This window comes from Talpa europaea, assembly GCF_964194135.1.
Source record: "Talpa europaea genome assembly, chromosome: 15".
NCBI lineage: Eukaryota > Metazoa > Chordata > Mammalia > Eulipotyphla > Talpidae > Talpa > Talpa europaea.
Genome location: NC_140083.1, coordinates 69,220,514 through 69,236,753, shown reverse-complemented (window position 1 = coordinate 69,236,753; position 16,240 = coordinate 69,220,514). Strand labels below are relative to the sequence as shown.

The 16,240-nt window shown below is 46.2% G+C and overlaps 1 protein-coding gene across 1 annotated transcript in view; it reads left to right on the top strand.

Moving 5' to 3' along the window:
- LOC311185463 (antigen WC1.1-like) overlaps window positions 1-14,722 on the top strand; it is a gene marked incomplete at both ends in the record, with an annotated part of 81,809 nt that extends 67,087 nt beyond the window's left edge. The window contains 13 exons of the mRNA XM_084256088.1: window positions 656-964; window positions 1,056-1,373; window positions 3,187-3,279; window positions 3,354-3,668; window positions 4,580-4,894; window positions 6,905-6,946; window positions 7,032-7,346; window positions 7,988-8,125; window positions 8,470-8,610; window positions 8,808-8,891; window positions 10,182-10,328; window positions 10,439-10,494; window positions 14,651-14,722. Of these exons, the coding sequence (XP_084112214.1) occupies window positions 656-964; window positions 1,056-1,373; window positions 3,187-3,279; window positions 3,354-3,668; window positions 4,580-4,894; window positions 6,905-6,946; window positions 7,032-7,346; window positions 7,988-8,125; window positions 8,470-8,610; window positions 8,808-8,891; window positions 10,182-10,328; window positions 10,439-10,494; window positions 14,651-14,722 (2,345 nt within the window). The remainder of the gene's footprint in view (window positions 1-655; window positions 965-1,055; window positions 1,374-3,186; window positions 3,280-3,353; window positions 3,669-4,579; window positions 4,895-6,904; window positions 6,947-7,031; window positions 7,347-7,987; window positions 8,126-8,469; window positions 8,611-8,807; window positions 8,892-10,181; window positions 10,329-10,438; window positions 10,495-14,650) is intronic.
- Window positions 14,723-16,240: the final 1,518 nt, after the last annotated feature.

Below are 16,240 nucleotides of genomic sequence, written 5' to 3'. Positions count from 1 at the left end.
CTTATCCTGACCTTTCATTTAAAGGTCAGATCAGTAGCAATGATATCCAGTAAATAGACAAGGAGCTGGACAGGTGCTGTCAGTGAGAGCCCAGTCTTCACCCTGACATTTCACTCACTCTCTTCAGAGGGGTGCATCAGGAAGTGAGGTTCTTCCCTGGACCTCAGTTGTGTAGAAACTGCATGTACATTCCAATAAATACACAAATGACACCAAACTATTGGCCATTTTCATGTAGTGACCTAAATTCTATTTACCTTGGATGAACATTGATGAATTATTGGAATATTAAAATGCTACTTCTCACTAACAATACCAGTCTTTCCCACATATTAAAATGTTCCTATCAAACTGATGCCATTTACTGCAGCATGAATGGAGCTGGAAGGGATTGTGCTAAGGGAAATAATTCAGAAGGAAAAAGATATATATATCTGATGGCTTCACTTACATATGGAATATAGAAAAACCATAAAAAGGGTCACAGAAATGAGGAAACTTGAAAACTGACCGTAGATGTGAGGCCACAGCACGAGTGGGGGAGAGAGGGTAAAAACAATGGCAGGAAGAGACAAGGGTCTATGTGCTGGTGCATGGGTGATTTGGTGGTGGAACTATGGGGTCATGAACACTCACTCACTTTTCTTTTCTCTAGGATTTGTACGTCTGGCTGGAGGGGATGGGCCCTGCTCAGGGCGAGTGGAAATGCTTTCCAGAGGAGAATGGACTCCAGTGTCTGACGGGAACTTCACATCCCCCACCGCCCAGGTCATCTGTGCAGAGCTGGGGTGTGGCAAGGCTGCATCTGTCCTGTGGGGCATGCCCTTCAGAGAGTCAGATGGACGGGTCTATGCTGAAGAGTTCTGGTGTGAGGGGCAGGAGCCAGAGCTCTGGTTGTGCCCCAGGGTGCCCTGTCCTGGAGGCACCTGCCACTACAGCGGGACTGTTCACCTTGTCTGCTCAGGTGAGTCCTGAGCAGGTTTCACCCTCCCTGCCTACTATGTTGGGGTTAAAAACACATGAACTTTGGCTGAAACCCTGTCCTCTCCTCCCAGCATACACAGAAGTGCGACTCATGAGTGATAGCAGCTCTCAGTGTGAGGGACAGGTGGAGATGAGTATTTCTGGAAGCTGGAGAACACTCTGCGCCTCCCACTGGAGTCTGGCCAATGCCCATGTTGTGTGTCGTCAGTTTGGCTGTGGAGTGGCCCTGTCCACCCTCAGAGGAGCACACTCTAGGGGAGGAGCTGACCAGGTCTGGAGGGGCCGATTTCACTGCTCAGGGGCTGAGTCCTCCTTGTGGAACTGCTCTGTGACTGCCCTGGGTGCTCCTGACTGCAGCCTTGGAAACACAGCCTCTGTGATCTGCTCAGGTGAGAGAGGGCCACTGACTGGACTCAGGGTGCTTTGGCCCCTCAGAGCGGGGCATGTGGGAAAACTGGTTCATGAGTGAGGAGTGGGTTATGGAGATACAAGTATTTGTGAAAATGTACCCCATGTACTCTAAGTGTTGGTGTTTCATTGTATGAGAAGTACATTTTAATACAGTTTAATTTTTTTTTTACCAGTTTTCTTTTGTTTCTAGATTAATTCTCTGTGGTCAATATAAATGATTTTTATGACTTTCTCTTACTTTTTCCTTTGAAAAACATTTGGAACTCATTTACCATAACATACAATCAGTTCTGATAAATGACCTACATGCTCTTAAGAATAAAATGTAGTCTTTTGTTTTGAGTTGCAGGTTTTGCAAATCATACAATTCAGATTTCCCAAATACCTACTGACAGATTTTCTCTCAGTACTGAGATACATCTTTCATTTTTGGCTTCTGAATACATAATTTTCAAAATACGATCATGGAAAGCAATCATTTTGTTTTCGTATTTTCAATCTCATTTTCTTCATTCCTTAATCCCTCAATATCGTTTCTCCTAGCCCATCAGCCTTTGGTAATAAATCCTTCTTACTTCTTCCTACTGCCTTGATCCCAAAGGAACAAGTCTTAGCTCCTGTGAATGAAGATGTTCTCAACATCTATGCACACATCCTGCAGACACACATTTTAAGTTCAGTGTAGAAGCTTAATTGAAGAAAAGCATTTCTCTTCCTTTTTAGGTCTCATAAAAAGTGTCCTGGCTACTATTGCTATGCTACCAATTTCCCCCAAAAACTTAGAAACAGAAACAAAAATGCATTTTCTTTTGCTGTGATTTCTGGGTTAGGAATTTGGGGAAGCTCAGTGGCAGTTCCCTCTGGCGGTTTCACATAGCTGAAGTTATCTGGGCTGAAGTCATGCCAGAGCTCCCTGAACTGGGAACCCAGGATGCTCAGTGACTGGATGGCAGACCCCCTGCCTGTGGCGCTCCCCAAGACAGGCTCAGCAGAGCAGCTCCCTTAAAGCAAATGTCCTCAGAGGGCCTGAGGAGTCTGCACAACTTTTCTGTCCTAGCGCAGGAAATCAGCTGTTTTTCCTCCACTGCATCACGTTGCCTACAAGAAAGTCATGAAGATCAGTGAGATGCAAGGGAATGAGGCAAAGACCTTACTGCTCAGTGGACACCTTAACAAATAATTCTGTGGATGTGTTTAAACAGCACTATCACAGCCTCACTGTGATAGTGAATTTTTATAGCCCACATTTCCTTCTTTCATTTGTGTATTTAAGAATCTAAAACTTCATAAATTTCTGACTTACACCTTTTACCATATCTCTTGTGCTCCTTTTCATGTTGTCTGTTGTTTCATCCCGTGCAATCTTCCTTATAGTCTCCTCTGATCTTCCACTTTACTCCCTTGCTTCCAAATCTCTGCTGAGGTTTTCAGAGTCACATCTATACTGTTGAATTGAGTAAGGTCTCAAGAGGAAATAGACTCAACCCTGCTCTTTGCTTCTCTCTGAGCATCTGGCTCCAAAATGCTCTCTGTCCTAGAAGCAACCCTTCAATGCTATTGCCATATTCCCACTTTTCTAAATTCATTCTCAGTGATTCTCAGTATTTGTCTTAAAAACAGAAATATTGGTCTTTTGGGGCACAATTTCATGCAGAAAGTGAACAGTAAAATAATGATGCCATGAGTGTTTAGTTAGAGTGTTCATTCAGCTCTCTCCACTAGGTTATCATCTAGTTTCATTCAGTTTTCTGCTCTTCAACCCACTAACCCTCTGACCTTGCTGCTCTGCAGGAAACCAGACCCAGGTGCTGCCCCTGTGCACCCACTCCCCGTCTCCACCAGCAGGCTCCGCAGCCTCAGAGGAGGGCACAGCCAACTGCTCAGGTGAGGGCCTTCCAGGACCAGGAAAGCTTCTCCTTCCAGGTTAGAGACCTGACTTGACCTGACTCTCTCCGCAGACAGCACACAGCTCCGCCTGGTGGACGGAGGCCATCCCTGCGCCGGCAGAGTGGAGATCCTTCACCAGGGCTCCTGGGGCACCATCTGTGATGATGGCTGGGACCTGCGTGATGCCCACGTGGTGTGCAGACAGCTGGGCTGTGGGGAGGCCCTCAACGCCATGGTCTCTGCTCACTTCGGGGAGGGATCAGGGCCCATCTGGCTGGAGGAGCTGCAGTGCACAGGAAATGAGTCCCTCCTGTGGAAGTGCCCATCCCCGGGCTGGGGGCGCCATGACTGCAGGCACAAGGAGGACGCTGGGGTCATCTGCTCAGGTCTGCACTGCACATTGTCCAGGGTTTGGGGGCATATTGTGTGGGTGTGAGGGAGATACTGAGCACAGAGTCTGAAAAAGAAGAGGGGTGCAAGCTTCCTCCAGAGTGTCTGACTCTCTAGCACATATGAGGATTAGGTGTCTCCTTCCTTCCTGTAGCACCTGAGGGCCTGGTCCTTCCTTCTCAGCAACATCTCCTGATGGAGCCACGACGTACAGTTTTCATTTGCAAGCAGGGCTCACTCTTCAGTGTCCTATAATATAGAATCTTGATCCACTGTACTGGTTTCTACTTCCTGTAACAAATTTCCACATAATTAGTGGTTAAAGCAACTTATATTTATCATTATACAGTCTTGTAGGTTAGAAGACCAACACCATCTCACTGGGTTAAAATCAAGGTGTGAGCAGGGCTGCATCACTTCTAAGTCCTGGGGAAGAATCAGTCCCAAGCCTCTAGAACCTGTCTGCACTTCTCAGCAGAGCCCCCTTCCTTGGTCATCAGAATAGCAGTGTTACACATCTCTCATCATTCTCCATAATCACCTCTCTCTCTCTAACCAAAAGCACTTTTACAGACAGTGGGTCCCACATGAGATTACACTTGGCTCACATGGTTAATCCTCAGTGTTTAGGTTTATCTCACCTTTCCAAGGCTTTCTCTTAGTCCCATCTGCATAGTATCTTTTTGTGCAAGGTCTCATATGCACATGTTAGGTGATGATATGCACAGTTTCCAGGGATCATGATGCAGACATCTTTGGTGGGGTTATTCTGCCCCCACCCCATTATCACACCTGCTTTAGCAGTCTATAGTTTTGTCTGGAAGCAGCATCAGTGTTTCTTCCCTGCATAGATCCCAGAGCTCCTAGTGCCCTGCTCATGGTGCCTGTCTCCCCCTTTCTCTTTCAGAGTTCCTGGCCCTCAGGGTGGTGAGCGAGGACCAGGACTGTGCTGGGTGGCTGGAAGTTTTCTACAACGGGACCTGGGGCAGTGTGTGCAGCAGCCCCATGGATGCCACGACCTTGTCTGTGATCTGCAGACAGCTTGGCTGTGGGGACAGCGGGACCCTCAACTCTTTGGTTGCTGTTAGGGAAGGGTCTAGACCCCGGTGGGTAGATGGAATCTGGTGTAGGAAAACTGATGCCTCTCTCTGGCAGTGTCCTTCTGACCCTTGGAAATACAGTTCGTGCTTTTCAGGAGAGGAAGCTTCTATCAAGTGTGCAGGTGACTGTTGTATGTGTCGGTTATCACCCCGTAGGCTGTCGCTAGTGATGTTTATTTTCAAATCCAGCTCATGAGTTTAAGTTAGGTCTTTAAAATTAAGTTGCATAATTATTTAATCCCCATGTTTCAATCCTGTTTTAGAGGAAAATATAAGGAAACTTGTGCTGACAGCAGTACATGTGAAAAATACCAGGTGATTTTATTGAACTTGTGGGGAGTGTGAATAATCCTCTAGTCAACATGTAAGGCTAGTGAATGAGGACTAGCTAAATGCTATGCTGAACACCTTGAATAAGTGAGGCCCAGGTCCCCATGCTCTGTATCTCATATGCTCCTGAATTTTTGCATCGAAATGCATCTGTACTCGTCAGACTCCTGGTCCGTCTGCTGGCAGAGAGTAAACCGTGTCTTGTAGAATCAAAATTACACTCCAGGTCAGAGGACAGAGAAGAGAGAATATATAATCTCTGCCTTCATGGAGCAGGAAATCCCAGGTTGAAAACTCTCCTTAGGCTGGAGGTCATTGCCATGAGGATTAGGAAATATGTGAAGGTGTACATGGGGCCAGAGGAGAAGTCCTGCTTTGATGGAGATGAAGGATGAGAAAGAGTCCTGTCATGGAGGAGATGGGGAGATTTTCCTGGTCAGTGTAGTACTGGGTTTTGAGAAAATTCTGTCATGGCAAGAGGAGAAGGAAGATAGGGGGAGTATGGCAGGGGACCCAGAAGGCAGAGCAGAGCGGAGACCTCCCAACCTCTCGTGGGCACCTGCAAGGAAACAGTTCTCTCAAGGAGGAATTGGTTTATCCTCTTGACTGTCACTGCTGAGAGGGCAGGGACCTTGGGTCTCCAGATCTTTCTTTTTGCTTTGCTCACTTCTTTTTTTTTTTAAATATAATTTGACTATTCTTTATTTTTTTATTTTTAAAAGATATGTTTATTTATACAAGCACTGGGCATAGTCAGAAGCGCGGGAGGGTGAAAGAATTCACCAGAGCCAGAACGGGGAACAGAACAGGCAGACTGACAAAATACACTGCTTAGGGGTGCAGCGGGAGCATCTGGAGAGGTCTGTCGCACCATGTGGGACCCTCGCTGGTGGCCGGGGATTGAACCAGCACTGCAGAGGCTGCGGGCAGTTTTGCAGCCCAGCGCTCAACCACAGCGCCACCAGGGGACACCCTGCTTTGCTCTTCTAAGAGTGAACTGAATCCCAGTTTTCTGGTTGATCTGTTATGTAATTTTAAAAAAATGATTTATTTACTTATGCATAACAGTGCTGGGGTAAGGCCGAGGGGTGTGTGGGGGGGGGCGGGGGGGAGGTGAGAGGAGTCACCAGAGACAGTGGGGAACAGAACAGGCAGATTGACCAGAGTACACTGCTGAGGGTTGCAGTGGGTGAGTCGGGAAAGGTCTGTGGCGTCCTGTGGGTAGCTTCCAGGCTGTCCAGGGATCAAACTCTTGCTGCAGTGGATGCAGATAGATTCATAGGTTGTGTCTTAACTCTTGTGCTACCAGAGAGACCCCCTGTTATGTAATTTTTCCTTAAAAAAGTGTAAGTGGAGTGTTGAACATGAATTATTTCTGTGATTCTAGAGTTATTTTACAAATATCTTCTCTTTAGTACAACAGACCACTGATAGGATTTTGCATTTTTTATAGTAGTTTACTCATAAATAATAAAGGAACTATACTTCACTAGATTTTAGTCATCAGCGCGATTGATCAAGCCCCTCTGCCCAGTGCTTACAGCAGTTTCTACACTCATACGTGTTGAATGAAGGCCTGTGGGGCACCAGGCACTGAGCTAAGAGCAGGAGCACAGATGTGGGTCAGATGTGCTGGGTCTTTCCTCTAGCAGAGCTGCATCTGTGTGTGTGTTAGTTGTGGAGCATGGAGAGTGATACACAAGAGAAAGATAAATTAATTCAGCTGCTTCTATCAGACCTTCTTTGGGGGGCAAGAGCACCCCTCCTGTCGCTGACCCAATACTCTCTCTTTGCTTCCTCAGAAAAGAGGCCCAAGAGCTGTCCTTCAGCAGCCCCCTGCACAGGTACATCAGCTCCTCCCAGCTTCCCGTTGCCCCTGGGGCTCCTCCTCCAGCAGGGCCCTAACAGAGGGGTCCCCTGGCCTTGCAGACAGGGAGAAGCTGCGCCTGCGGGGAGGAGACAGCGCGTGCTCGGGCCGCGTGGAGGTGTGGCACGCGGGGGCGTGGGGCACGGTGTGCGACGACTCCTGGAGCCTGGCCGAGGCCCACGTGGTGTGCGGGCAGCTGGGCTGTGGCTCGGCGCTGGACGCCCCGCGGGCGGCGGCCTTTGGCCCTGGAAATGGCAGCATCTGGCTGGACGAGGTGCGGTGCAGGGGCGGGGAGTCCTCCCTGTGGGAGTGCCCTGCGGCTCCCTGGGGGCAGAGCGACTGCAAGCACGAGGAGGACGCGGGAGTGAGGTGCTCGGGTGAGTGGGCGACCCTGTTGGGGGCGATGAGGGGACTTGTGCTGGCAGCAAGAGGCTCTTTCTGGATTCACGTGCTGCTCTGGGCCTGGCAACCTGTGGCTCTTGTCTGATGCCTTGGAAGCTGTGAGAGAACAAGGTGCCAGAGTGGTAGGTGTGACCTGGGGCTTTCCCACCCAGCTCAGTAGTTGACCCCTCTCTCCCCTTCTCTCCAGGTGAGAGGACAAGAATCCAGCCCAACCTTGGAAGTAAGCAGCTCTTCTTCTCTGAGTCGTAGATAGAGGCACACACACATTTTCAGGGATCTGTGCAGCAGCATCTACATAATTCTGGAAAATTAATCATATCAGCACAGGAAAGGCCCATGCTCAGGTGCTGCAGTCCTGTTACCACTGGTAGCCATAATGCCCCAAAACTTCATCCACTTCACTTTATAAAAATCCCTTAGACACAGATGCAGAAGACAGCTGGCACATCTCAGGGAAGGATCTGTATGGGCGCATCCTGGGCTCAGGCCCAGGCATTGGATCTGAGTGCTAACTTCGTGGATGAGGACTCAGTGGAGGAGCAAGAAGGGCAGGTGGGGAAGGGCTCTCTTGTACTTACAACCCTCTCTTGACCTCACAACCCTCTTCTGTCCTCAGCCAGCAGATCAGACTCAGCTCCAGGCCTGGGCATCTTCTCCCTGCCTGGGATCGTCTGCATGGTCTTGGGGGCCCTTCTCTTCCTGGTCCTGGTCATCCTGGGGATTCAGCTGCACAGAGGGAGAGCAGAGCACCAAGGTGGGCCATGGGGATGCTAAAGGGAAGTCGTGGGATGTTATTGAGCCAGTTATGATACCAAGGAAAGTGCCCCAGTATTGTGTCCACCCTCACAGACTGGCAAAAAGCACCTCTACAGTAGCCTTCAAGATTCCAGAAAGCTGAATCCTTGGTTTAGTGTAAATCCTCTCAAAAATTATGACTTACTGTGGAAACAGTGTCAGTGGGAATTGGGTATAGGATCGCAATTAGTGTCAGGAAAGCTGTCTCTGTCCCACAGAGCTCAGGAAGGGGCTGTGGCAGCCCAGAGGGCACCCCCAGAGATGGGCATGGGAAAACGCCATGTGCCTTGCTTGTTGTATAAGGACTGTTTGCAGGACCTTTCTCTGACGTCGTACCATTTTCTGCCACCTCACCTGCTTTGGAAGATGTCGTAGATGAGGCCTTGTACCAGAAGATTGATAACTATGCTCTACCAGAAAAGGAGGACCCTTTGGACAGCACAGGTGTGTCCCATGCCTCCCCACTGTTCTCAAGCTGACCATGGGTTCCCTTCACATTTATAGATTCAGTCTCTCAGCCTCCTCCCAAAGTAGGAGCTCCCAGACCTCTCCCTACAAATCCGAAGCCCATTTCTGAACTTTGACGCCGGGCCTCCTACTATGGCAAAAGATTTCTGTCTGTGATGTTCTCCCCTCACCAGGAAACCTCTCTGAAGACTCAGCGACTCAGTTGCAATATTACACAGGGGATGATGAGGAGAAGGGAGATCCTGGATCTGCCCCAGGTAGGAGACACAGATTTTCCTTTTTTGTGGGGATGAGAAGCAGGAATCTCTTCTGAAGAGAACTTCTGTGATGAGGATGGGAGGATTCTCTTCTGTATTCTTCCCAAAAACCTTTTGCTCTCTCTCCACTCTGTTACCTCACAAAGGAAAATATCAGACCTAGTTCTCCGTATCCACATCTACTTCTAATTAGTAGCAGCCGTGCACCGAATTCTTATAGACACAAAGGGCATTTTTTCAGTAATATCTAAAATTGACATTCTGAGAATTTCCATGGTGAACATTGGGAAGTGTGGTTTACACAGGAGATGGTGTGATGTTGGCAGGTCATGTACATACTGAGACCCCAAAAATTGATTTTGCTAAGACTTAGAAAACATGGACTGGACCTCCCTAGTGGTGCAAGGGGTTAAGCACAGCTCTGTGAAGCTGTCTTCAGCCTCTGCAGCATAAGTTCAATCCCTGTCCAGCCAAGGAGCTAACCCACATGGCACAGCAGACTTCTCCTGTCTCATCCGTTGCTCCCGTCAGCAGTGTTTTCATAGATCCCCTGTGTTGCTCCCCACTCTGTCTCTGGTGAATCCTCTCACCCCCTGCACCTCTGGCCTGTACCCCAGTTCTTGTATGCATAAATTAAAAAAAAAAAAACCATGGACTTCTGTTGCTTGTACTTACCAGCCACTGGAAGCTCTTATTGACAAGGGACCTAAGAGAGGAGAATTTTCCTCCTAGATCTTCCCCAGATGGTGATGATGTATAGCTCTGGGCATTAAACATGAGACATGTCAGAGGGATCCTGAAATTGGATCCTTAGATCAAAGCATCCTTAGATCAGTGGAGTGAAACCCAGGCCCCCTTTGGTGGCAGGTACGGGATCTCCTGTCTGTGAGTGAGAGGTACCCAGGATCCTTCTCCTGCCTGCTCTGTGTTTCCCACAGACTCAGAGGCATGTGGGCAGGTGGGGTCTCTTTATCCACTTTCACTCCAAGACACTGAATTGTACATATTATATTTACAGCTCCATAGCATGTGCTTGAATGTGTACCTAGTTTCATATTACCATAGCTTTTTTTTTTGATGCTTTCTGGTATGAGAGGCCATGTTAAGAAAGTATACTAGGATATGTGGAAGAATCAAATAATTCTGAAAATAGTGAGATGAAATATATTTTGATCCCAGGGCCACAGACAGCCCTGGACTCTAGAGCTTATACGTGTCACCTGTTGGAATCTCTGCAGCAGAAGGGCCTGAGCACCCCGCAGTCCAGCCTCAGTCCTTGTCCATTTCCAGAGCCTCCGGGACAGCCTGTCAGAGCCACGGGAGATGGTTATGATGATGCTGAAGAGTTTCCTGTTCCTGAAATTCCAACTTCCCTAGGAATGAGTAGGAATCATTTTTTCCCAGAGGAGGAAGCTGATGCCGTGTATTCCCAGCCAGGTGAGTGTCAGCTCCGTCTTCAGTAGCCTCATTTCCTTGTCTGGGGAAGAATGAATTTGGACTTGTCAATAGTCAGTTTATCTTCACCATCAACATTTGGGGCCCTCTAGATCTGGATGAGGTGTCGCCGGATATTGGCTATTTCATCTCTTCTGAGAGGAGACATGTGTGTTATCATGTCCATTTCTTCCATCATCTCAATACAGACATTCCTCTATTAATGGCAGAGGCTTTATTCTCATTTTTTTTCATCCTCCAAATTAAGAATTATGATCTGGCAATAAATTTGGGGGCTTTTTCATTTTGTGGGACATATTCTGGAAAGTTTCAATAGCAATGTCAATTAAATTTGAAAGCTAGAAAAATTTGTTTGGAGAACCACATATTCAGATCTTTAAATTTGGATTAACTCTTTTTTTTTTTTTTCAGGATTTATTTATTTATTTATTTATTTATACAAGCACTGGGTACAGTCAGAAGCGCGGGAGGGTGAGAGGATTCACCAGAGCCAGAGCGGGGAGCAGAACAGGCAGAAGGACTGAAGTACACTGCTGAGGGGAGCAGCGGGTTGCAGGAGAGTTCTGCATGCCATGTGGGACCCTCGCCCGGTGGCCGGAAATCGAATCAGCTCTGCAGAGGCTGTGGGCAACTTCACAACCCACCGCTCAACCGCTGCGCCACCTGGGAGGCCCATGGATTAACTCTTATGAATGCAGATGTTCAAAGGCCCTAATTGAAGTGATAAAATCTGAGCTGTAAAATGAAACTAAGAAATAAGTTTCTTGCATTGTTTCAGTTGTAGATTAAAAACCACCTTCATAGGACTAGGCCTCTGCTTATGTGTGAGCACATGGGGCCTGTGGAACTGGAGGCCGTGGGATGTGGTTGAGCTGGTCCTTTTTATCCTCTGACCAAGAACTCAGATTGTTCTCCTGAAGATTTCTGGGTTGCCTCAGCTTTTGTTGAGGTGGTGTTTCTTAATCTCCTAGATTGAGGAATCTAGGGGAGTCACCTCCTGCCCCTATTCCTAATGAAATCAGACCACATGGGTATTAGAGTGTTCCTCTCTTTTCCAGTCCTCACCATTATTGCCCCAATACCTTATAGCTGTCAAGAGCAAGATATGACTTTGCACGGAGCAGCTAAGTGGAAGAAGCAGCATTAGCCTTTCAGAGAGTTGCTGGGTCTCACAGATACCCTGTAGTCTTTGTGCACTCATCTACTTCTACCAAAAAATTCTTTTTATTGTCGCCATTGAAACTAGATTTTCTTTCACCTTGCAGGCCTCTCTCTGCAGTTTCATAGAGAAGCTGCCATCTCTGGCATGGGGGAGAGAGGACTCCCATTGGTCCTGAGAGAAGAAGACCTTGTGTATGATGACACTGAGCTTAGCACTGTGTAGCATCACTTTTCGATCAAATAAATCTTCAAAGAACCCTCTGTAACATTGTTTCCCCAATAAATGAGAATTCTATCATCTTTCTTACTGCAGAGTTTTTACTTGGACCTAGGATGAAAGGACAGTCTTCATAATTAATACCCTGAGCGTCAAGGTCAAGTATTGTTAAGAGTGCAGATACATTGACCCCACTGACCTTGGAAAATTCAGCCTTCAATCACACCCACCCCCAAGTGAAATCTCAGTTGATATATCTGTGTATCACATCCCTCATCCGACACTCTTGCCTCCTTTAATGCAAAGAATGTCACAATTTCTGGAACAGTATAAAAACCTGAAATCTGGCCCTGAACTAAGTATTAACTCAGTAATATACATGTGGAAACACTTCATTGAATATTCCAAAAAATCCACGTCTCCTTTGCTAAAACCCAGAAATGAGAGTCACAGTGAATGGGGTGGGTCAGGCAGGAGGGAAATGGTTGCAGCTCTTGTAATTTTGCCAACAGGCTCATGGAACATCAATATCAAAAATCTCTACAATGCCCTTTCTCTTCCCTTGTTTTTCTCCAACATCCCCCAATCTGCCCTTTCTCCATGAAATTGCACATCCTAATGTTCATAAATCCTGATGGTTTCTACCCTTTTCCATGAACAACTCTTGTATTCCCTGCTCTGAGTACATTTATTTAAGCCCATGGTAATCAAACTTCACTATTACAAACCCATTTGAAGTAGCTTATTTCTTCCTATTCCATTTCCAATCATGCACACCTGTTTACTTCAGTTGTAACAAGAGAGACATTTGGGGGGATCAGGGGAGGTAGGCTAGAGAGATACAAGCAGACTAGTCAAACAATAAAATTCTTCTGGAATTACAATGTGTCTGAAAACATTTCTGGTTTATCATCCACTACATGACATTTCATAATAAATCATCTGCTGGTCAATACAGTGAACATTTACAGCCTTATAACTTCAGAAGATTTCTCCAAATAACTTTGTAAAATAACTAATTGGGATAAGATATGCAAAATAACTAATTGGGATAATTTTGTAAAATAAATAATTGGGATAAGATATGCACTACCAAGGATGTCCATGAAATATTGGAAAACTTTTCCAAAGTGCACCTACTACATGTACAGTTATTTTTTTTTTCAAATGCTCCACAAGCACTACCTTAAATCAAAATTTGGAAGACACTAGCTACATTAGAGTCACAAAACTCTGAGCTGAGTCCATGGAGCTGCCTACACGTGGAGCTCAGCTTCTCTCTTTAGCCTCTTTAACTAATTATTTGCAGTCATTTTCGGGATCAGCATATGGAGTCTGTCAGTTTTCTCTGAATAGGTCAGGTTCTTTTGGAGTTTGGGATCAAGATAGAGTCACTTGTCTAAGGAAGTGACACCTGGAACATTGTGAATCTGGGCAACGTATACCTTGAGTGGCCTGTGAGGAGGTGAGAAAACAGTCAGGTCACTCACCTATTTCCTTGAAGAAAAGTGTGTTTGAGGACCAATAGTGTAAGAGCAATTAGGGTGAAACTTACTAAAATAGCAACATCAAAAGTACTTTATACAGTATGTTTAGTTTTGAGCCATTACTATAAACAAATACAGGTCATTACTGCTCTATCAGAATACAGGCATTTAGAACATCTGTAGCCTCATCTCAGTTTTAAAAAACATCTTGGTAAAAGCACTGAGGATGCTCCAGGGATGATCATTCATCACTGTCATGTGCAGGGTCCTCCTTTTCCCCAGGGATCAGCTGGGAACTGCCTCTTTCTTTCTCAGGATCAATGGCTCCTTTAGTGACCTGCAGAGAAGTCTAACATGGTGAAGCGATGTTTGATTAAAACTGTGACAAGGGGACAGGACAGTGGCTCAGGGAGGAGAAGGACCAATGAATGGTGATGAGAAAAACATCCCTGAAGGCCCAGTAACGTTCAGGGGGTTCAGGCTATGTCAAATTAGTTACAACAAGGGATATATCAGGAAAACCTCTCAGTACCCAGTGTATGTGGTTTCTGAATCATCAGAGATCTGTGGCCACCCAGAGGTGCTCTATGAAGACCTGTGTCCTGGTTCACCAATTCAGCAAGGACATGACCCAAGAACACGGGGAATCATAAAAAGGAAGGTGAGAATTTTCCTTTCCCAATGGCCAGGTCTGAATTTGCACAGAGAAGGAGATAGGAGAACAGATCCAGAGGAAGCTCAGATCCTCCTGACAGTCTACCTTTGCTGGTGATGGCCTTGATGTGTGATCCCAAAGGTCCACAGATACCCTCATATGAGCTTCTCTTCTCCACAGTCCCCCGTTCCATGGTCACAAGAACTTCTTCCCTGAGAATGAGCGTCTTCTCTGTCCACTAAAATGTCTGGAGTAGAACAGGTTACTGCTTCCACAAATTCTGAGTTTTTAGTCCAACATTATTTTTGGAGAGTTATTTTTAAAGCCACTACATAATGACTTGCTCATATTAGTGTTAAAATATGTTCACAGTCCATCTCATATCCCCCAAATGTCCTATTAATTCTTATACTGCAGTAATTAAAAAAAAATCTCCAACCACCTTTTACGTTCAAAAGAGTACAAAAATATTACCAGCAGTACTTCCACTGTGTGATTTGGGAAACACACTCAATTCATCTACAAATCTTTAAGAACACATATTTCAGATATAGTTATGATGCCAAAACTACGAATGTTTCTTCCATGTCAAGCCACCTGACAGCATTAAGGAAGATATTGTAGAGGCTTTGCTGTCCATATTGAGGTCATACAAATTTTGGCTATATAGGATGAGAAGCCTGGGGGAGCTCAAAATCATCCTACTCAGGGCAGAGGTGCATGATTACTATCAACTATCCCACTCACTTGTCTGAGTGACTCTTGTCACATTCTCCTCCTGTAGGGAAACTCCACCTCGCTCATCCCAGATGCAGAAGGAGCCTCAGGCATTGGCACATCTTCAGAATCATCATAACCCATGCCTGGGGCATAAGGCCTCTGGGCTGAGGGATCTAAGGGTATGTGAGGTGATCAGGTAAAATCACAGTAAAGGGTAGTTAAGTAAGAGCTAAATACCTATTCACCTGAAAGTCTGATGGTCCCTAAATAGAGGAGCCATATATCCCATGTTCTAGGGGTCTTTTTCTAGGCCAAATATTTCATTTTTATTGCATAAGCAGTAACGTACCTGAATCTCAATATTTCCTGATTAAAACTTCATAATGAGATAACTATTATGGTCAGATTATGCTTCCCAGATGTTATTTTTTAAGACAGTGTTTTGCAGACCTCCTGTTTAAATCACTCTGCCTCCAGGGATTCCCAGGCCCACAGGAACCTCACCTCATTCAGTCAGATAGACCTTGATCCCTCCTTGAAGTGAGCAGAGACTGTGGCACTGAGGGCCTCTCACAGTCCAGCTGTCTGCACACCACATGGTCCCAAGTATCATCACACATGGTGCCCCAGGAGCCCTGGTGAAGGATCTCTACTCTGCCGGCACAGGGATGGCCTCCATCCACCAGGCGGAGCTGTGTGCTGTGTGAGGAGGGAGAGTCAGGTCAAGGGGGCATCTAATCCAGAAGAAGGTTTGCCTGGTGCTGGGGGCCCTTCACTTGAGCAGCTGGCAGGGCCCTGGTCGGAGGCAGCAGAGACTGCTGGTAGGATCAGATTGTGGGTGCACAGGGGCAGCACCTGGGTCTAGTTTCCTATGACAGTGTGGTGAGAGGCTTACTGGTATTGAAGAGCAGAAAACAGAATTAAACTACATGATAACCTAGTGGTAGGGCCTGAGATGAACGCTGTAATGAGGCAGTCATGGTTTCCTAATTTTAGAGTTCATCTTCTGTGTGGAAAGTTCTGTCTCTGACAATGCCAGAGTTTCTTATTTAGGCCAAACACTGAGAATAATCTTAGAGAGGTGGTATAATCCAATAGTGTCTGAAAGTGTTGCAGAGCTCCCAAGGCAGTGAGGACTTTTGGAGTCAGGCTCTCAGACAGCAGCAAAGAGCAGGGCTGAGCCTCTTTCACCCCAAGATATTTGTCAACCAGTGTTATCACTAGACACTGAAAACCTCAGCAGAGATTTTTCCAACATTCAGGACTCAGGGAAAATCTAGTGTAATTCAGAGTTGATCAAGGAGGATGAGCTTGTTACCCAGAACCCTCCTTCCACAGAAGGAGAGTAATTTGAGTGGACTATTCCTCAAGGGATGGAGGCCCAGTTTCTAGTCGCCTCAGTTTCTTTTCATTAATGTGGTCAGCTGCTCCTAAGTCACATGCATGCAGGAAGTAATCTACAGTAAACTGTTCTCTTTAAAGCACTTGAGAACTAATTAGTGTAAGAGAAACACTTGATATACTGCATTTATTAATTTATTAAAATTAAGAACTTGGCTTATAAACAAACACTATAAATAGAATGAAAATAAAAGGGCAAGCATTAAACACTCCAAACTATGCATAGATGTGTGTGTGATACACAGGAATGTGT